The sequence below is a fragment of the Zootoca vivipara genome, chromosome Z (assembly GCF_963506605.1).
Source record: "Zootoca vivipara chromosome Z, rZooViv1.1, whole genome shotgun sequence".
NCBI lineage: Eukaryota > Metazoa > Chordata > Lepidosauria > Squamata > Lacertidae > Zootoca > Zootoca vivipara.
The window spans coordinates 23830793-23853841 of record NC_083294.1 but is presented as its reverse complement, the minus strand read 5'-3'; the positions used below and the strand labels follow the sequence as shown (position 1 = coordinate 23853841).

The 23049-nt window shown below is 40.4% G+C and overlaps 1 protein-coding gene across 2 annotated transcripts in view; it reads right to left on the bottom strand.

Moving 5' to 3' along the window:
• AMMECR1 (AMMECR nuclear protein 1) overlaps nt 1-23049 on the bottom strand; it is a 105512-nt gene that overhangs the window by 20733 nt on the left and 61730 nt on the right. For both annotated transcript variants that reach the window (XR_009557029.1, XM_035113674.2), the window contains exon 3: nt 3495-3609. Coding sequence is in view for 1 of the 2 variants with exons in the window: in XM_035113674.2 (XP_034969565.2) it covers nt 3495-3609 (115 nt within the window). In the remaining variant the exon portion in view is untranslated. The remainder of the gene's footprint in view (nt 1-3494; nt 3610-23049) is intronic.

Sequence of the window (23049 nt, the reverse complement as noted above, 5' to 3'; positions counted from 1 at the left end):
TAGGAAATAAAGGGGGGAAGGCACCCCAAGTCCCACTGAACAATTAGTTTTCAATGTGAAGACCCTTCAAATAAATGCCAAGAGTTTGAAAACACATTTAAAAACCAGTCAGCCACTTCCGCTGTCCCAACTCTCTGACATTTAAGTACTAATCGCCAATCTTCCTGGAAATCCGTTCCTTCTTTCTCCCAACTGTTATAATTTAGAATGAGTACCTAACCAAGCAAAGGTTAAGTACATTATGTGGCACCTCTAAGTGTTAATGAATGAGTGGTTACTTTTTTTTGATCCTGAATGGTATCTATAGGACTATAAGAAAAGCCCTGCTGTATTAGACCAAAGGCCCATCTGGTTCAGCATTCTGTTCTCAAAGTGCCCAATCAAATGCCTATTGAAAGCCTGCAAGCAGGGCTAGAGTGCAACAGCAGTATCCCCAACAATTGGCATTTGGAGGCATAATGCCTCAGGTGCTGGAGGAAGAACTTAGTCATATCCCTTTATGATTTCTTTTAAATGGTGGAACGATGCAGCATAAGGAAATCCGAATGTTCCGAACCTTGTGTTTTTCCTTGTGAGGAAAGTATTGTAGTGGGGAAACACATGCAGAGAATAATCACCTGGTGGAAAAGGGTGGTGAAAACTTTCCCACAACTGTTGGTTGCCTCCTGAAAAGGTTCTTCAGTGCCATTTTTAACCCCCTGGCCTATCCTCCCCATCAGCTAAGCTCAGAGAATGGAAGCAAGTTGGGTGAGTGAAAATGGGGGTTTCAGAGAGAGCACTTCTAAAGGAGAAGGAATAATTTTCTGAGTGTAGATTTGCCTAGGTAATGTGCAGCTCAGTCCTAAGTTCCCTGACTACCTGCCCCCTCCCCAACAAAAGGACTGAATATAAAACAGTAAGAATTTAGAGTTTTCAGCATGTAAGAATGTAAAAAGAGGCCTGTTGGATGAGGCCAGTGGCCCATCTAGTCCAGCATCCTGTTCTCACATTAGCCAACCAGATGCCCCCGTGGGAAGCCCACAAGTAGGACTTGAGCAGAACAGCACTCTCTCCTTCTGCAGTTTCCAGCCACTGGTTTTCTGAAGCATTATTGCCTCTGACTGTGGAGGCAAAGTATAGCCATCATGGCTAGCAACCTAATAACCTCTCTCTTGTAGGAACCTCTCTAATTCTCTTTTAAAGCCATCCAAGTTGGTGGCCATCGCTGCCTCTTCTGGATTGCAGATCAAACTAGTCCAGTTCATACTTAACATTAAACCAAACTATGGCTTAGCATGAACAAGCAAATGTGCAGGTCCAAGAGAGAAGAGGCAACTTTGTTCCTCCTCCAGCCCTGCTGTGAGCTAAGCCACAGGTTTGCTCATGGTTTACCTCCCCAAACACATGAGTGGCATGCTACAGAACAAACCTTTGACTACTGTTTGTGGTGTGTCTGGAGAGAGATAAACTACAAGCCCAGGTTCAGACATAACACTAAGCGAAACAGCAGGACCCCAACATGTTTGCTTGTTCCATTAAGCCATTATTTTGACTTGGAGCTACATACAAACATGGTTACCTGAAGGTTGTTGGGTTTTTTTTTGTGTGTGCTACACAGTAATCTGTGAAACCCTATGGGACTTTGCTTTGCAGCCCATTGCAACCAGAAGACATTCAGCAACTTGATTATATTATATGGACAGACATTTGGCAATGTACTAGAATGAACAAGAAAGTCCAAACTTGACACTGAGAACTGGTCTTAATTGTGTATCCTTTTGCTTATTTAAATGCTAGCTTCAGAATGCAATAGCTGCTTTGAAGAGACCTGAAACCATATTTTGACTATTAGGAAACCTCAAGTGCATCTTTAGAGAACTTAATGCTCTTCACAGAGTACTTTAGTGTACTTTACTACATTGTTCACAGCTCAATTGCTCTAAAATGTTAGCTATCTGAACGTCACAAAGGTAGTTTCTAAGCATATCCATATCCAGTTTTCTGCTACTAATTACTGTTATTGAAATTTTGTACATTTTTATCTGAGTGCAATAATTAAATGAACTGCAGTTAATAGCAACAGGTTATTCACAAGGAGCAGCCAACTGGCAGTCTGCGAAGTTGCATGCAAAGGAACATTATAGTTATTAATATCTGAACCATGATACAACCAAGAACTCCATTTCTATTTTTGCAGCTTATAAAACAGCCAGTAGAATTTCTAGAGGGGAGAGGAACCTTTTCTCATTGTAGATACATCCACAAAGATCAGGCTGTGCCTGAATATTGACATTCAAGGGTGGTTTGTTTTTTTGGTTTTGTTTTTTTAAAAAAACAAGAACAAAAAGGGGTATAAAATCCCAGGCAATCAGAAGCCCTTTCCATCTGTGAAGTGCATTCTCCTCCTCTTCTGCGTTGTATAAGTGACTAACCCTAAAGGTAATTTACAGCCTTATCAGTGAAAGCAACCATGGCAGATATTACACATTTTTAACCTGCATGACAGAGGGGAAAAAGAAACATTAATGGTCACTTAATCAGGAACACTCAAAACCCTACATTAGAACTCATCTGAGGCATATAAGCAAAATGCTGTAATTTTACGTAGCACTCTGCAATTACCACGAGGAGCCCATTATTGTTGCAAGTGACATGATTTTCAGAAACCTATCTAGGCACCCTAGAGGCCTAGATAAATTGGCTGTTGCAATGAGGAGATGTAAAAAATGCTGAAAATGCTCTTGTCCTGCAAGCTTTCATGTTCTGCAAAGAACCACATGCAGTTTTTAAATGGCAAATGCTCACTTAGGTGCTGCCACATCCATAACATTTATGGAATAAAAGAGATAAAAGCACATTTATGTGGTTCTTCCCGTGTGGCCTGCACCGTGTTTGTCCAAGGACACTCTCATTTCAGTTATGGTTCTCAAAACTTCTTCCTTAGGCCTAGTTCTCACTGTGCCTGGGCTGGAGTACTTCACATGGCAGGAATGATTCCTACTCACACAAAAACATCATGTTGGGAAGGATACTTTAAAGCCCTCTGTCCTGATGACTATTTATTTTAAGTGTGAGTTATTTTCTTATAAGGAGAAGCATCCCACCAAATGGGCCTCACCTGGAATTCCTGACAAATATATACTGTCTCAGTGAGAAATGGGCCTCCGAGATAGTACTGTGGCTAGATATGATCTGGGCGAAGGTTGGCCAAAGGAAAAAAATGAAATTCCGTGTGCTTGTAGTTAAATGCAATGTTGAAAGCTTATTTGCCAGGCTACACACTGTTCCAGAAGAACACCATATGTTTACTTTGATTAAGTAGAGGTCTATAACCATCTCCTCTGTGCATGTTTACCCTAGTGCAGTGCAAAACAAACGCTAATGAAGGACGACAGTACTAAGCGACTATGCTAAAGTATTCTAGTCATAGTTTGTTTTAACAAAGACAGAGAAATTGTGCTCAACAAAGCAGCAACTCTTTTCACAGAGAGAAAAAAAAGATTGAGAATCCTTACCTCCCAGTCCAAGTAATCACAGACATCTTCAAAATTAGTAAGTAGAGACACTGAGCAGAAAAGCCGTGGCAGCTCATCCCTCGTCATTGGGGGAAATCGGCTATCTTTAAGGGCACTGCGAAAGAAAAAAGAAAGGGGGGGGGGTTTGATTTTGATGCACCTTATGGTAAACAAATGCACTGAAACGGCACAGCTGAACATATTTTTAGCCTTAATAATAAATTCTTAGCACTAAATGGAAAGCTTCTGGACACTAAAACTGTTCTTTCCACCATATGTTTAGTTATTTGTCACATTTATCACCTTTCCTTCAAGGAATTCATGGTGGGTGGATAAAGGTTCTCCCCCTCCTTGCCAGCTGTATCTTTAGAAAGCTCTGCAAGTTATATTAGGCCAAGTGAAACTGGCCAAATTCACACATAACCTTTAAGCAAGAATGGGGAACTTGCGGCCCTCCAGATGTTGCTGGACTAAAACTCCCAATATCCCTGGATGTCAGCTGGGTGGGACTGATGGGGGTTAGAGTCCAACAACTTCTGAAGGGCCACAGGCCCCCAGCCCTGCACTAAACCATTGTTTAGTGCTATGTGCACAAGCTGGAATGAGCCTAAGCAAAGTCTTAGGCTGACAAGCTCTCCCTTCTCTTCCTCTCCCAGAAGGACTTCTGCAGAGTTTAGTTTTACTTTACACAAATCCTGGTTTGTGGTTATGAACAGAGAAACAAACTCTGATCAGTTTCCAGACAAACCAACTTCAAACCATGGGTTATGAAACTGATTTGTTTAACTAACCAGGCTATGCAGTAATCTGCAATCTCAGCTTTGAGCTCATTGTAGCTTGTTCATGTAGCACTAAACCAAGGTGCTATGCTATGTGCTATGTTACGTGCAAACCAGGCCAATGACCAACCCAAGGCCACCCAGTGAGTTCCATGGCCAAGTGGACCTGAACCCCTCTGATTCCAGCACCCAGTCAGCTTAAGCAAGAGTGAAGCAACCCATGGATCAAGCAATTCATCCCCTGCGAGTGTACAAGACAAGACCATGCTCCAAATGGGAGAAAAACATTATGGAAACAGCTCTCAGTGCTAACCAAAGTCCAGAACCGTCAAAGCTTTTAGACATAAATGATTAATATTTTAAGGATGAATATGTCACATAGATGTTACAAGTTTGCTATCAGAATTGCAGTATGCAGAGAACAAATGGCATGTATCGCAGCTCTGGAGCACAAGGTGTTTTGAGGAACAGAGAAATGGTTAGTCAGTGAGAAGATTGTGAATGAGATAATCAGCAACAGCTCCATATTCCTACTAGAGAGTAGAAAGTATGACACATCACGGATTTAAATGAAGAATTGGGATAAACTGGAGAGAAATCGTTAATGACAATACATTTCAAACAATATTTGAAAGAACATTGGAGTACTGTACAATATTTGGAAGAGGCAAGCGCACAAACCTGAAGAGCAGAGAAAATCTGTATGTGTGCTCACTTATACCTAGGGGTGGAAGTTTGCTCCAAATATTTCTTTGAAAATTGTGGTGTTGATTATAATAGCTAGCCTCTGAACATAAAAAATCTGCCATAATGTGCAATATCCATATTTGATACCCAGTTATACTGAACTTCAACATTTGATGTTATTGATTTATTACATTTATTTCCTAAAGACACCCATAGTGTGTGACATCATATCCCACATAGTCGCTGACCACATAAACACTAGGCCTGGGCTATATATCAATATGTTGCCCAGGAGCAGTATGAGGAGCAGACCGTGATGTCGGCTTCATTCAGCAGTATATCGCTGGTGAAACCACCACAGCTCCCGAGTTTGCCAGCTAGTGACTTCCTGCTAGCAGAGGGACCCAGGAGCGGTGGCAGTTTCACCAGCAATATATCGCTGAGTGAAACCCAGTCCCACTCTGCCGATACATCTTGTTCCTCCCTCTGCATCTTTAAACTGTTCGACTGAGGAGTGTGTGGTTGCCGGTTCCCCTCAACTGAGCAGTTAAAGGATCCCCCAGCCTGACGCTGGCTCCCGCGCAAGCAGGGCGAGCACCGGGGATGGGGAATCCTCCCCATCCCCAGCAGAGCCGCAAAAAGGACCCCCAGTGCTCTCCCAGGTCGTCTGCAAGCAGAGGGAGCACCGGGGATGGCTCTGCCAGGGAAGAGGAGACCTCTCGCACCCTAGCTGAGCCATACAAACAAGCTGCGTTGTCCCAGCCTGCTAAGTGCTGGGGTGAAACTGCCTCAGCTCCCACAGTGAGAGCTGTAGCAATTTCACCCAGTACCTTGCAGGCTGAGGCCAATGCAGCTTGTTTTTTTCAACATCACGGTATATCGCCAGACTGCGATGTTTGGGTGGTGATATACTGCGATGTTGAAAAGCTGATGTCGCTCAGCCCTAATAAGCACTACTTTTCGACTTCCGGTGAGGGTGCGCTAGGGAGCGGATCGCTGTAAGAAGAGCTCCTGCAATACCGGAGCGGAAAAACAGCAGACAGCGATATAAATTAGAAGGGTGAGGCGCCTTAACCCTTCTAAAGAAAGGTGGGGGTACGGGTCCCTCATTGAGATTAAAAAAAGCAGCGAAAACTCGGCAGAACTCGGCAGCGGCACCTCATTGAACGGTGAGAGCTGCGGAGAGGAGCCGTTCGCGAACGCTACTTGGTGGCTACTGGGCGGCGATTACAAAGTGTCTGCTGCAGCGGCGCCCGGAAAATCCGCCTAGCGAGCACCGAAGCTCTTCGACAAAGAGTATCAAGACAATATACCGACCGTGAGTGTGACAGAATTCTTTTAAAAGCTTTTAAAACCGGACCACGGTCGGGAGGCTAAGTCGAAGGGATCACTAAACGCATCGCTGATTTTTTGCGAAAGACATTCCCAGACACGAAAGCAACTTTATTACGGGGAACAGACCAAACTCCCGAAGTGATAGGGGAAGGCAGAGAGGAGGAGGGAGACGGGAGAGCGGACGTAATAACGAAATAAAGAACTAAGAACTAAACTTGGATCTCCATTACAAGATGGAGTCTGTGAGCTGTGTAAAATCATTTTGAAAGCTTCTCTTCCGGTTCCAAGAACAAAGAATAAAGACAACGGAGAGGGGGCGAAAGGCGAAGGGAGAGAGAGAGGAGGAGGAGGAGACGGAGGAAAGGCAAGATAAGATCAAAGAGCTCACTGCAACAGCTGCAAGGATCTAGCTGTGAGAGGAGGAAAGTTACAAGCTGGAACTCTGCCAAGATACACTGTCTCATTAAATGTGTGACTTTGTTAAAACCTCACTCCCCCCCCCCGAACTTTCTTTAAATCACACCCCTTCTGAAGCTATTGCTACAGAGGAAAGAGATGTCTGGTTAGAGTTTTAAAAAAAAGGGTACTCTCTAAGAAAAGAGAATCTTAGGACTCTGTTTTGGGTAACTGGAAAGCGGTAAAAAAAAAAAAAAGGAAAATGCCCTTAAGGAAATACAAAGAAAATACAGTAAATTCCACAGCAGCGACAGGGAGCACAACAAGGAGACAGTCAATCACAATGGCAAATCCAAATGCAGGGGAAAATGAAGCTTTATCGGATATAAAAGAACTGATAATAGAAATGAATAAAACCTTAAATGAGAAACTAGATTCATTGGAGACCAAAGTAGAAGGAAACTCTAGAATGATAGCAGAACTGACTGGTCAGATGAAAGATTTACATAGTAAGAATAAAGAGCTGGATAAAGCAGTGAAGGACATAAACACAAAGGTAGAAAAACAAGATGAAGCAATTAAAAAAATAGCTGCAGAAAATAAAGACCTGGGGGCAGAGAGAGAGAAAGAGGATGAAATGACACAAAAGCTGAGAAAGAGACAAGAAGACCTGGAGGATCAAATAGCTCTTCTGGAGATGAGGCAGAAAGAGCTGGTTTTGAGAGTAAGAGGCGTCCCGGAATCGTCAAACGAACAGATAGAGGAGAAAATGATAAAAGGCCTAGCAGAATGGCTACAAGTAAGAGAAGAAGATCTGAGCCTGGACATAGATAAAATCTACAGAGTAAAAGTGGACAAAGCGAAAAACTTTAAAGGTCCGGGAGACGTTATGATATTCCTGAACTCGATGCTGCTCAAGGATAAGATCTTACAGAAGAAAAAGCAAAATAATTTGCAATTTGAAGGAAGAACGGTGGCCATATTTAAAGAGATTCCGAGGAGGCTCAGGCTCAAGAGGCAGGGGTACAAAGCAGTGACAGATGCCCTAAGGAAACAAGGGATTTGGTTTACATGGGAGTACCCTGAAGGAATCACTTTTACTTTCAGAGGAAGGAAAAGAACTTTCAGAACGGTGGACGGGGCGGAGAAGTTCTGCAACAGAAACAAGAAAGAATTATTTAAAGAACTGGAAGAAGACAAGGAGGAAGACGAAAATTAAATTCAGCAAAGTGACTAATTTTCTTAAGGACTACTGCATCTCTCCTATAACAAAGTAAAATTAAAATAAGTAATATTAAAAGCGTAATTCTCTCAAAGGAGGGGGGGTGGCTTCTCCCACTTTGGAAGGGGGGGGAGCACTCATTGTTTAAAGAACAGCTTTCCTGTCTCTTCTCTTCTCTTCTTTCTCGCTTTCCCCCCTCTGCTTCTATCTTGGGGAATTTAATTATAAAAGGGTAACCCATAGAATAAGAGATTGTGAAAATAACCTCAGAAATTTTTTTTCTTGGTAGGACTCGGAAGAAGTACAGACACACTCCTCTAAACCAGATCCCGGGCGGGAAATCTGGGAAATTGTCGAATTTGAATTTCAATATTTTTTTTCCTTTCGAAATTTGAAAATTTGGTGATTTTTATTTTAATAAAATTAATAAAGAAATGGATCTTAATATCATCTCCTGGAATGTTAATGGTTTAAATGATAAATTGAAAAGAAATAAAGTAGAACATATAATTAAAAAAGGTACATGGGATATTATGTGTTTCCAGGAAACCCACGTATCCCAGAAACATGAAAGAGTATTGATAAATAAAAGATTAGGTGAGGAATTTGTTTCATCACATAAAAAGAAGAAAAGAGGAGTAGTCATCTATGTCAAACCAAAGATTAAAGCAGAAAAATTATTCCAAGACGACGAAGGGAGAATGGTTGGGGTGCGTCTGTACTTGCCAAAAGGAAAGGTTTGTGTAGTGAATATTTATGCTCCAAATGGGTGTAAAAAGGAATTTTTCAAGAAATTGGGAAAGAAGATGGGGGAGCACATATCAGATGAGGAGATAATTTTTCTAGGAGATTTTAACGGAGTTATACAAAATGATTTAGATAGATCGGGGAAGAGGAGAGGAGACAGAGGAAGGTTGCCAGAGGTTTTCTTAAATTTAATTCATAATTATAATTTAGAAGATGTTTGGAGGAGGGAAAACCCCAAAGAGAGAAAATTTACTTATTTTTCAGGAGCAAAAAAGACTGCCTCCAGAATTGACATGATATGGCTCTCACCTGGGTTGGCACAGAACGTAGCTAAAAGTGAGATATTAGCTAAGTCAATAACCGACCACAATCAAATAATGGTGAAAATAAAAAAGAAAGGTACGAGAAATTATAGATGGAGGATGGATGAAAGGATATTAAATGATGAAGATTTTATCAAAAAAGTTAAAAAATTATTAGAGGAATTTTACAAAGTTAATGTGTCAGAGGAGGTGGAGCTAGCGACAACATGGGACGCAGGTAAGGCCTTCGTGAGGGGATTATATATTCAGCAAAAAAGCAAAGTGAAAAGAGAAAGGGAAAAAATATGGGGAAAATTAAAGAGGAAATTAAAGAAATGGAAAAAGAATTGGTAAAAGATCCAAGGGATGAAAAAAAGTTGATGAGATTAAAGGTGTTGCAAAAGGAACTCTCTATATTGGTAAGTCAAGAAATTGAAAACAAAATAAGGTGGTCTAAACAAAGAAATTTTGAATGGGGAGATAAGGTAGGGAAATTATTAGCATGGAAATTAAGGAAAAACCAAAAAGAAAGATTAATTACAGAGATAATGTATAAAGGAGGGAAGTTGAGGAAGCTTGAGGAAATACAAAAATGTTTTAATTCTTATTATAGGAAATTATATGAGGAAAAGAAAATAGGGGGGGGGGAAATTTGGACAACTATTTTGCGAAGAGGAAGGAATTTCAGATTATAGAAAAGGAAGAAGAATTGCTTAATAAACCGGTAACAAAACAAGAGATATATGAAGCAATAAAAAAATTGAAACTAGGAAAATCACCGGGGACGGATGGCTTATCAAGTAGACATTACAAAATATTTAAGGAAGAATTAGGCGAAACCCTCCAAAAGGTAATAAATGATATTATGGATAAAGGATCTATACCTAAATCGTGGCAAGAGGCGTATGTGATATTAATTCCTAAAGGCGAAGATGAAGGCAGACAGGTAGGGGATTTTAGACCGATTTCATTACTCAATGTAGATTATAAAATTTTTACAGATATATTGGCAAATAGATTAAAGAAAATATTGAATAGGATCATTGGGCAAGATCAACAAGGGTTCCTCCCGGGGAGAAAAATGTCAAAGAATGTCAGGATTTTAATTGATTTATTGGAATATCTAGATTGGTCACCAGGGAAGAAAGCAGCCCTGGTTTTCTTGGATATAGAGAAAGCATTCGATTCTCTATCATGGGATTTTATGAAAAGGTCATTGAAAGAAATTGGACTTGGAGGAAGATTCATGAGAGGAATTAATTCAATTTATAATAAACAATCAGCTAAATTAATCCTAAATGGGGAGGTGTTAGAGGAATTTAAGATAGAGAAAGGAACGCGACAGGGCTGCCCCTTATCACCATTATTATTTATATTATCAATAGAATTTCTATTGAGGGATATTAAAAAGGATACCAAAATTGAGGGAATAAAAGTAAGAGATAAAAAATTCAAGATAAAGGCATTCGCAGACGATATGATTGTTATGTTGGAGGAACCGAAGGAGTCAATTGGAAATTTGAAAAAAGTATTAAAAGTTTTTGAGGGAGTATCAGGGTTAAAAATAAATGGGAATAAAACAAAGGTAATGCTCAAAAACATAAGACAAGTAGAAATGACCAAATTGAAATCGGAATTGGATTGGGAGGTGGTGAAGAAATTTAAATATTTAGGCATAGTAATTAGTATAAACAACATTGAGTTATATGAGAATAACTATGGGAAAGTTTGGAGGGAAATTAGAAAGGATTTGGAAAGATGGAAAGATTTGAATTTATCATTTTCAGGTAGAATTGCTACAATTAAGATGTCAATCTTACCTAGAATTCTATTCCTATTCCAGATGTTACCCATTTTGGGGAAAAAAGATATTTTTGAAGGTTGGAGGAAGGAGTTAAGTAAATTTATCTGGCTGGGGAAAAAACCACGAATACAATATAAATTACTTACAGACATCAAAGAAAGAGGAGGATGGGGGGTCCCCGATTTAAGGCTATATTATGCGTCCGCATGTATGTGCTGGCTTAAGGACTGGATAGTTATGGAGGACGAGGAACTCCTAGAACTGGAGGGATTTAGAAATGTGGCCGGATGGCACACCTATTTACTCCAGGAAGAAAAAGAGAAATATAGACAATTTGCTAATCATGTGACGAAAAAATCATTATTTAAAATTTGGCAAGAATTTAGACCATTATTAGAACCCCAAACACCATGGTGGGCATCCCCCCTTGAGATGACATCAATTGGAGGGAAAGGTACAAACAAGAGATGGCTGACGTATCAGAATTTATTAATTAGAGAAGATGAGCAATGGAAGTTACGACCTTATGAAGAGATTAAACCGTATTGCAATAGCTGGCTGCAGTACCACCAAATACAAAGCCTTTTTAAAAAACATCAGCAAATAGGATTCGGGAAAGGGAAGTCAAAATTACAAGAATTATTATTGGAGAATAATACGAAACCATTATCAAAAATTTATAAATTTCTCCTCGAATGGGAATTAAAAGACGAAGAAATAAAAGAGACAATGACAAAGTGGGCCCAGGATTTGGGGAGACCAATTTACAAAATACAATGGGATAATTTGTGGAAAAACTCAATGAGATTCACAGCCTGTATGGGCATAAAAGAGAATATGCTCAAATTGGTATATAGATGGCATCTGACCCCACAAAAATTAGCAATAATATATAAGAATGAAAATGATAATTGTTGGAAATGTGATGCCAAAGGAGGGAACTATTTTCATTGCTGGTGGGGATGCAAAGAAATATTTAAATTCTGGGGAAATATATATGATGAATTAAAAAAAATGTTGAAAATCACTTTTGGGAAGAAGCCAGAATATTTTTTATTAAGCATATTACCAGATAATATGCCAAATGACAGGAAAAATATTTTCTTATATGCGTGTGCGGCAGCTAGATTATTGGTAGCTCAGAAATGGAGAAAAAAAGAAGTACCCACAATTCAGGAGTGGCAGTTAAAATTAATAGAATTTATGAATATGGAGAAGATGACAGCAGCGATCAGAAATATTCCAAAACAAAAATCTAAAGGGGAATGGGAGAGGGTGGAAGAATATTTTAAAAAAAGAGATATAAAAACGGAACTGATGGTCTGTTTAAATTAGATAGCCTTGGGAAATAACATAGAGAATAAGAAGAGTAATTAAAATAAAGTTTCTAATATAGAGGCATATATTACTTTGAAGTAAGGAATCGCAAGTGAAGGGAAAGGGAAAGTTAAGCGATGTGTTGCGATCTGGAAGTAATTTTTATTCAGTTCTCTTTTTTGTTCTTTCTTTTCTTTTTCTTATGCTTTATTAGTAGATGTAAATTGTGAAGTTTGATATTATTACTATTATTTAGGATTATTATTATTATTATTTTTTGTTGTGTTGTTGTTTTTTTGATGTATTGCATTTTAAAGGATTGAAATAAAGATGACTTTTAAAATTAAAAAAAAAAAAAAAGCACTACTTTTCTTCAGACTATACATATTCGACAGTATGTCTCCTTGGTACATGACAGCATTTTGCATTAGAGCACCGAACACAAAATGAATGACAGGCATCAGCTATCTAAAGCACTCAAATTTTGAAGTAAAATTTCGAATTCAAAATGTGAACTGCAACATTAAACATTTTGGTTTTCTCTTTCACTCCCATTGCCACTTAGTAAAGGAAATATGTACAGACAGTGTATTGTAAAGTAATAAGTTTAGAGAACAATAGGTTTGTACACAGCAAATTAAAGACTGGCAGCTATTTCTTAAACGCCTGCATTTACTCAGGAAGATGGTTTTGTCATGCATTCTAGGTTTATTTGCACTCTTCTGGCCTTCAGAAGACCATTATATTCATCAGCTTTTATAAGAGGAAAATTTCTGAGAAGTCTGGTTTAATAATAAATGGGATAGTCATTAAAGCCAAGATTACCCACTGAGTGTTCTTATTGGGAACACTCTTCTTTATAGTCTGAATCTATTACTTGGAAGCATAGATTCTTAGAATTTCCCCTTGAATTTAACAGTTTTAATTTACCTTGTCCTAGCTGAAGAGTGGCCCTGATGTACTTGTGTTCCACCAATTTTCCGTCTTGGTTTTCTAAAAAGCATGAAGTTTGCTACTGTGTGTGAGGTTTTTCTTCCTATTCAGGTAAGCCAGAGGTCGGCAACCTGGGGCCTGCGGGCCGGTTTTGGCCCGAATGGGTTCTGGATCCGGCCCGTGGATGGTCCAGAAATCGCCACATGGTTCTGATTCATATTGTACAGGCTCCGCCATTTTCTCTCTCTCTCTCTCTCTCACCCTGACAGCGGCGCCTCCTCCCTCCCTCCCGGTTTCTCCCCCGCCCTGCGGAGGAAGGGGGCTAGCCTTTCATTGGTGGCAGCCGCATTGTTTTCCTCTGATTAGTTGCAGCTTTCTTTCCTCCTCCCTCCCTCCTCCTAGAGCCGAGAGGAAGGGGCCTGGGCTTTGTTTGTGCCAGCGTGATTGCCTGATGGCCTCGATTTAAGGCAGCCCCTCTCCGGCTCTCTCCTGGCTCACTGCTCCTTCTGCCACCACCGCAGCAAGTGGTTCCATTCTAAGACACCCTTCCAGGGTTCTGGGGTGTATGAAGCCTTGTTTCCCTGTTTTTAACTCCACTACCAAATGCGTCTCCCCCTCCAAGATGGGAGAGCAGAGAACACACGTCCTTCTGCAGAGAGGAGAGTGTCTCAGAATGGAACGGATATGCTGTGGCGCGGAACTGAGACCTTCAGAACCATAAAATAATATAATTCCCTCGCTCTCTCCCCACAGAACTGGCCTGGAGCCGCTTAAGACACACGTAGCAGCCATAAGTTTGTGTTGATTAAAATCATTTTTATGTTAAATATTGTATTGTTTTCCTGTTTTTTGTGCACTACAAATACAATATGTGCAGTGTGCATAGGAATCCATTAATTTCCCCCCACCCACCCCAAAAATAGTCCGGCCCACCACAAGCTCTGAGGGACAGTGGAGCCCACGGCTCTAAAAGGTTGCTGACCCCTGAGGTAAGCCATGTCTATTAGTCACCTGTCTGCTCCCCACAGCGAAATGCACAATCACTTCAATGCTTCTTTTAGTTAACAGAAACGTCCCAGCTTGTTAGCAATGGACCTTAGTGCAAATAGTTTTCCAATTCATTTACAAATAGTGTCCTTTTAAGTTTTTTGGTAAACAGCAGCACATATCCTTCCATTTAAGTTTTTAAAAAAATCAAAGGTTATTTGCATACAAGGAAGTGTTTGTAGGGTGTTTTAATGTGAATTGCTCATGTGTATGCATTACACAAATGGAGGAAAATTACACAAACAAAAAGAACTGAAAGTTGCAGCAGAAATAAATACATAAGCCATTTGTGAAATCAAAGGAATTTCCCATACAAACCAATTGTGGGCAAAGTACAGTGTGGGTGGAAATGGATTGTGTGTGTGTCTGTCTGTCCCAACATAGAAGGAAGTCCCATTTATTTTAATGGGAGTTATATTCAAACAATTTAAGTTTAGTATTGCAGCCTCCATCTCAACAGATTTCCCCAGATTTCTTCAGGACAGCTGCAGAGTTAGTAAGCAACAGAAATATCATCTTGCATTAACTGGTTCTCCACCACCACTTTACAAAACTGTGATCAGCCATGTGCAAATAGGATTCTAGCTCTTTTTTTTATCTGTTGCCTCAGTGGCTTCTAGCTGCACTGGAGTACAAAAGTACTCTGATTAAGTTGAAGCTGTGCTAATCAGCTGGATGCAAACCAGCCACAGGGCTCTCCACAGGGCAATCTTCCCTGGGTGTGAGCCATCTTATAAACTCCACAGCACTGTTAACAGCTGTGACCAAAAACGACACAAAGCAAGACTCCCAAAGCACTGAAATGCCTGTGAAGTAACCACAGATCCGTCTGGACTAAGCAAAATGCAGTTGGGTGGAGTTTTTTCCACATCTCTCTGGAGTGGAAACCCTTGTCTATGGTAAATTATATGTTTGCTTTAGATAATTGGCCATCAGCAAAAGAGCTGAAAGGACAGTGAGTTTCTTGGGACAATTCAGAGGTGTACATTTTGCTGCAGGAACATTTGTTCTGTTTGAACTGAGTGGTCAGCCATTACTACAGGAAGACAAAACAATGTTATTGGACAACACATGCAGAGGCACAGTCAGAGAAAGATGAAGAAATTTCCTTCCTGAATTTAAATGACAGAGATTTAAGTGAAACTATCCCAGGAAGAAAATGACAGAGAGGGAAGACTAACCTCGACCCATCCATCAGGCAGAGAAGCAGCAGTTGCAAGTAGCTTGCTCTTCTTTCTACCCTATCGCCCCCAAGATAAAGAACTCTCTCCTCCTCCTGCCAATTGCAGTTGTCTGGGGATTGTGAAAGTTGAGGGAAAGCACACTCTGGCCTCTGCTGCTAGTCAGAGGAACAAGGGCTGCTGGGCCAACTATCACATTTTATTCAAGTAAGGCCACCAGCAAGAAAAGGTTAGCCTGGTGCCAACTGAAATTTCTGTTCACAAGGTTGCTTCTTGGCAACCTGGTTATTGAGCATTCACCCAGATTTGCTTGCACTGAGGTTATATGACTTGCCAACTGATTGTTTCCTCACACTTTCTAGTGAATTTTCCTGTCACTTGCCTTAACAAAAACAAAAAAGTCCTACATTTGCCAGGTTGCAGCTGATTCCCTCCTGCAAAATATTGACAATCTGAAGGGGACCTTGGTCATCACTTTGCTTTGGGATTCATCTTTCCTTGTGTGGCCACATCTCCACTTCCCAGCGTCCAGAGTGAGGAGGAAGGAGGCCGAATAATCACACACCCTTACTACTTTAAATCAAAATGTCATCAAAGCAACAATTATGCTTTCTGACATTTCCAAGTAATACTTTTAGGATGAAATCCTGAAAACACACTAAGACCGACTGAACACAGTGAGAACTCCTCCTATCTAAGTAAATCCTGTTAAGACTGAGCTATTAACTTATAATATTGATATAAATAAATAGAATCACAGAAATGTAAAGTTGAAAGGGACTCTGAGGGTTATCTGGTCCAACCCCCCACAATGCAGTAATAGCTTTATATTTATTTGGATTTGCAATGTGGTTGTGTGTCAACTACAAACTGCAATACTTTGCCTGGTCAAAGATTATGCTAACATACCTGTTCCTTTCTAATTTTAAGATTTACCCTTAGCAGTGAAAATGCCAACATGGTTTTAAAAACCTTTTGGTTTCTGAGGGCTTCCAAACAATGAGGAAAGTCCAAATGGATAGCTTTTGACATTTGATATTTAAGATAGTCTGCAAAATGCATAAGTAGTCATCTCGGTCCACAACCCACAGGACAGCACCTATTTTAGGATTAATAGGTGGCCAACCAGGTGGTTGTGGGAAGCCCACAAGCAGGACCTGGGTGTGACAGCAGCACTCTCCCCATTTGTGATTCCTAGTTGCAGGGATGAAGTTAAAGCAATAACAACTACATCCAGACACAATACTGAACTATGGCTTAGCATTACATAAGCAGGACTGGGTGAGCCATAGGCTTACACTTCTCTTCTGTTCTTGCTAACCGCAGTTCAACTTCAAACTGCGGTTTATGAAGGTGGCTTGTTTCAATAAACTATAGTTAAGATTGACTGCTGCTTAAGGTCTCACTTCTTGAAATCATGACATTTCAGAGGTATGTGCTACTATGATCCACCTACAACTTTAATTATGATTTCAGAGCAGACCCGTTGTTAGTCTAATCTGACTAACTCTGGGAATAATGGCTACAACCCTGTGCTTTTGGTGGCAATGATTTCAGATTAAGAGTACTAAGCATAATAGTACACTTTTAAGGACTGCATAAATAACAGCATGACCTCAATCATGAAAATGATACGCAAATGGTGTTTCATGTCACCAATATACATCAGTGACATACTGTTCTCAGTTCAGGACATACCTCCAACCCAGCACTGCATATCAAACCAGCTCCCCATCACCATTTTGGGATGTTGCCAAATGCGAACAAAAAGTTTTGAGACAGCAGCTGCCTCTCATTTCAGCGCTCGGAGGCATGTGGCTGCCTGAGTAAGGCTTTAAGAAACATAAAGGTCAATGAAAATTAGAAGGCTACCCCACAAAACAAATGGCCAATACAGTGGTACACAACCCACAGTGATACTAGCATCCACTGTATAGATTTGAGAAGTGTACTCCTACTTAGTACTACTTTCCAGTGCAAAGCCAGTAGTGGAGCACTTGCCCAAAACCATTGGGGAGGAGTGCAAACGGCATGGCTTTGCTGCCTGGAGCAGAAGGCAGGAAGAGGCATGACACTACTAGCAACTGAGTGGAACCTGGCATGAGTGAAACTTTTTTAAAGTGCCCACAAAGATGTATGCCGGCAATAACATAAGGAAAGTTTCACACCCAAGTGAGGGTGAGTGACAGCTTCTGCTCTCTTTGCTAACAGAAGACATTTCAGCAAAACATGATTGGAGTGAATCACTGCCATCATCACTGCCATCACCACCACAACCATCTCTGTTTCTAATGTTCAGACTGTTAAGTGCCACTCATGTAGCCAAAGAGACACCACACCACCCATGCGCAAGAGGGGCAGAAGTTTTAGCAGCCTTGGGGGAATGTCATGCTTTGGAGAAGTTCAAAAGATATTTGGTGGTGGTGGTGGTTTTTTTTATTTATTAAAAAAAAACACTCTAAGAGGAAGGGGAAAGAGAATGAAATTGAGTGAAGTGTTTGGAATCCTGATCAGGAAAACTCCACATTTTGTTGCAAGTCCCAGTTATTTATTTATAAATTATTTATAAAATTTAATTGAGCATCACCAACAGCATGAGGGAGGCATTTGTCAGGAATTCAAAATGTGTTCTGAACATTATAGAACAAAGGCAAAGGATGCTAAATGTTCATCACCTAATTTTAGATGTGTGATAAACATCTAAAAAAACCAAACACCAAAACACCCTCAAGATGGCATACCAGAAAAGAGATGCATGCAATGCTTGGCAATACAATGGCTTTAAAAATATAACTTGTCTGGGTAAGCAAACTGGGGGTGGGATTGAGTGGGTTGGAATATACCAGAGAAAACCCTGATTGTGGACTTGGAAAGGTAATTCTAAAGACTGTCATGGACGGTAGATGGAAAATTTAAAATAATAGTTGATGTCTTTTAACAATTTAATGATACGTAGGTCCTGTTTATTGAACACAATGTGTTTCCTGGAAATCGTTTGTTAGGAGAGAGTATTTGCATAATGAGCCAATGATTTCCATTATTTCCTATAGAAATATTTATAATGCAGGATTTGTCCACACACTTTCTCCCACTCTCTTCATGGTTTCTTCCTGAAATGACTGCAGTCATTCAACAAAAGAAAGACAAAGACAAAAAGCAAACAAAAAACCCAACCCTAACGGATTTGTCTGAACTCTCCTGTTCTCTGATATATCCAATATTGCTCCCCAAAGGAGCATTTTCTGTCCAAAAATGGCTGCTGCCAACGGGCAAAGCAGAAACAAACAAGGAAGTAAGGAAGTCGGCTGTTTGGATAAGTGAATCTGCAGAACATATAGCAAGGTTTGTGCATAATTCTTTAAATGGGGATAAGTGAATTTTCAGATAGTGAGCAGACAGATAGATACATTATGTAGATACATAAGTAGGGCTGATACTTGTGGAGAGCTTTATTTTCTCCCAACCTTACTGATGTTATAGATGCACACTGCAAAAAGGGATACCTCTCCTTGTGCAAATATAAAACTGGTTTACTGAATTTGGACTGAAAACCAGCTGCCTTCACCTGGGCAACACAGCTTCCACGAAGTAGTCTAGTTAAGTTGGCTACTGAGTGAGGGCAAGACTTTTAAGTAGAGCAGTAGTGTCTGATAGATTAATCTGGTGCATTAAACCAATTAAATAATTTTGATTGACAAAAAGATACTCCTGATTTAATAAGGATTCCATTGTTGCTTAAAAATTTTTTTAAATGAAAAATGTAGAGCGAAAAAGCCCTCCCTCGCCAATGGAGAAGAGGGAATGCTTAGTTCTGAAAGGGAATGCCTACTGCTACATGTGTGTGCATCAGCTGAAAAACAAAGTTTGTTTGTTTCCCTTAGAACTATCATTTTTCAAATGCAACTTTAATCCATTTAATTACCCAAAGTTCAAACTCAATATGGTGAGTCAATTAAGATTTTTTCAGTTTGACAGCAGACCAAAAGTATTTACAGAGTGGTGGCAAAGCTCTAGAAAGAGAGCTTTCCCCACTTTATTTTTAACAGCCAGAGGGCAAGTCCAACATTACATTTCAGCAAAATGATTGCAATGAGTCAGTGACACAGCCAAGAATAGAACTCACGAGTCAGGGCTTCCCTGCCTGCTTTTTTACTTGCTTCCCCACACCCATTCCCTTTTTATAACACAAGCTATGCAAAATATTGCCATGCCCCAAGAGTTCAATAGCAAGCAGCTTCAATCCAGTTTCAGAGGGAACCATTAAAGTAAAACTAGTCCCACTCTTAGAGCAAGGAAAAGTCAACTGATGTTTATTATGGCTGTGAATTGGTGGAGAATCAGAATTAAGAGAATGAACAGTGAATCAGAAATTCTTTAGTGTGATTCCTACTTCAGCCACAAATTAATTAATTTGCCTTAGATTCTATCTTGGCCTCAGTCCCTTACACTCATGGAAATAATAATACTTACCGATAATACAGGGCTCCTATATGGATTACAAGATAACATATGTGAGGAACAAAGAAGACTTCTTGCCCAATGAGCCAGAAATCCCCAAAGTGGCAGATTCAACAGTGGGAAGTGAAACTGGGTCTCATGAGCGATTCAGTACTAGAGGCACGCTATTGTTCCCTTGACCAAAATGGCCAGAGCAATTTTGAGATGGAAAAGGAAATCAAGGAGGCATTCAAAAGAGAAAATGCTGTAGTGGTGGGTTATTTCACTTACCCTTAGATAGAATGGGTACATTACTGTTCCAGTTAGGACAAAGTTAAGATTTCTAGATACCCTAAATGACTGTACCCTAAAACACTGTCCAGGACCTGGTTCAAGATGCAAGTGTTGCTGAATAAACTGGGATCAAATTCAACATAAAGTCGTACCTTTGAAGTCGAACGGAATCTGTTCCAGAAGTCCACTTGACTTCCCAAATGTTCGAAAACCAAAGCACAGCTTCTGATTGGCTGCAGGAAGCTCCTGCAGCCAATCAGAAGCTGCGGAAGCCCCATTTGACGTTCGGCTTCCAAAAATAGTTCACAAACCTGAACAGTCACTTCTGGGTTTGCTGTGTTCGGGAGCCAAAACGTTCAAGAACTAAGCCGTTCAAAAACCAAGGTATGACTGTATATGTAAGTGGCCAATAGCCAAGTAAATCACACACAGTCATATTTGGCTTCAAAAGAGACTTTGGTATTGGTAAGAAAGAAGCTGAAAGGCCAATTCAAGAAAATAGTCTCACCAGAATGTTTGGGGTTGTTCAGAAGCATACTATTAAAAGCTCACCTAGGTGGTCTACTGCTCATCAAGAAAACTACCACCAGGGTGAAGATGAGGCCAGATGGTCAAATAGCAGAGACAAAGAAGCAATTAGAGGGAAGAAGGCATCCTTCAGAAAAGGAAAGAGGACAAACCAAACCCTTCTTGCCGATGGGTTAAGTTTTTTAAAAATATGCAAGGAACTCACCCACCCATCAGCATTTGAATGTGCAAATCCCCCACTTACACTTAAAGTGATACAGTCCAGGCATAGCTTTACAGTTTTAGTTTTGTTGAATTTATAAATGTCCCAGAGAAGCTAAGCTAAGGGGATTCATAATATCTTGGCACAGCCTCACTCTTTGTGGATGGCCTGACAAAAAAAGAAATCCCACACACAGCTGCTGATACTGCTAAGCATTTCCCAGCAAAATTCTGCACTGAATATTTACCAGCACATCCCATGTCCTCCATCATGGGGGTGGTGCTGGCATTGCACATAGAAGAGCCAACTGGAAGCAAATGAAACTTGAGATGGGTCATGGTTTACCCAGATCTTTGACTCAGGGCAAAGGAATGTGTGGTGTGGTAGGGCTTTCCCTGAAATCAGTCCCTTATTCCAGCCACCATGGAACATCTATTCCCTGGGATTTCCCTTGACAGGAACCAAGAGAATTATGAAGACAGACATTAATTTAGAGACAGAGGGAGTTTGTTAACATCTATTGATTTTTCCATTGCCAGGTTTTAGCTGGCTGAGGCCACTAACAGGCAGCGAGGGAATTCTTGTTATACTGACAATCAATATTTTCCTAGTGAAACCCCAGCAGCAATAAGCATAATTTAGCTTTATCAAAAGAGCAGCCAAACCAACAGCTTCTTTCATCTGATAGTATAAAGAGAAATACTGCTCTTGAGAGAACAGGCAAAATTCTTATTCGTTTTTGTAAAGACGTTTGAGAGAGATCATTTTCAGGCAGTCCCCTTCCCACCTTTGAGAAGAAAACTTGAAATCCAAAATCTAAGTTGATTTTGCACATCATGTTAAACCATGGTTTAGTGCAACTTGTGTGAGTAGGAATGAGCTGCAATAAGCCTTGGTCTTATGCACTCACACTTATGCTGCCAGGGGTTGTCTGGAAAGCTTTTTGGTTTGGTTAACAACTGGTTTTTGTATTATGGGGAGTGATGAACTGTGGTTAATATTAACTGTGGTTAGCTTCAAACAATCCAACTCCAAACTATGGCTTTTGAAACTGGTTCATGTTAACAACAATTCTGGGTCCAGAAGATGCAACAAGCAGTTCTTTCTTTCCAGCACAAGCACAAGACGTGATGTGCCAACATAGCCAGTGTCTATGCTTGAGACTAGACAGCAAAACAACTGCTGCCCTATATCCAGACCTATGAATTATGTGTACATCCTGAACACTGGCTGAAGGCAGGAAAGGAAATAATAAAAAAAAACCACTTGAATTTCCTATGTATTATTATTTTGAACCGGAAAATGCGTTAAGATCACACAGGCTGCCAGCTGAGACAGAGGTCATACCAGAGGACAGAAATAAAAAAGCACATGGAATTGATATGTTACAACAGAGAATTGGATATTTGCCCTGAGTAAGAACAGGAGTGAAAAATTCTCCATGAGATCTTTTTTCAGTCCTCTTGAAAGTTTTAAAGGCATTTACTAGTTTCCAATACATTGTTTAGAATCTGCATCCCCAGTATCCTAGACATTTTATGCTATGCTTATTTTATGTTGTTTTGCTTTCACTCAAGGGAGAAAGTTCTTATTTTTACAACAACACCGAATTTATGAAGCTGACAAGTTGAAGAGTCCTGGGAGAGTTTGTGGAAAATGGAGGGACTGGGGTAAAAGAGGAGGGGAAATTTGTCTCCCTCCTCCAAAGCTGCCTTACCCAGAAAGCTCATCTGCCAGCCACTTCCCATGCAGCCCCAATAAATAGTAACCTGATGTGTTCTCATAGTTGTAGTGGCTAAACTGCCCACACCTACTTCAGCATAACATACCTGGTATTTCTGTTGATCTAAAACAAGGAGGGCAACATTTTACAGACCAAGGGCCACATGCCCATCTGAGCAACCTTTCTGGGACCACATGCTTGTAGTTGGTGGTGCCAGAGTCTAAAGTGGGCGAAGCAACAAATGCAAATTTTACCTATCTACAAAAGGTTACATTTTACACTTACCCACATAAAAAGAGCCTGCTGGATCAGGCCAGCGGCCCATCCAGTCCAGCACCCTATTCTCACAGTGGCCAACCAGATGCCTATGGGAAACATGAAAGCAGGACCTGAGCACAAGAGCACTCTCCTCTCCGGTGGTTTCCAGCAACTGGTATTCAGATGCATTACTGCCTCAAACTGTGGAGGTAGAGCATAGCTATCATGGCTAGTAACCACTGATAACCCTGCCCTCTTTTAAAGCCATCTGGGTTGGTGCCGCCTGTGGCAACAAGTTTGATAGTCTAATTCTTCATTGCATGAAGAAGTTCTTTATTTTATCTATCCTGCATCTTCCCACAT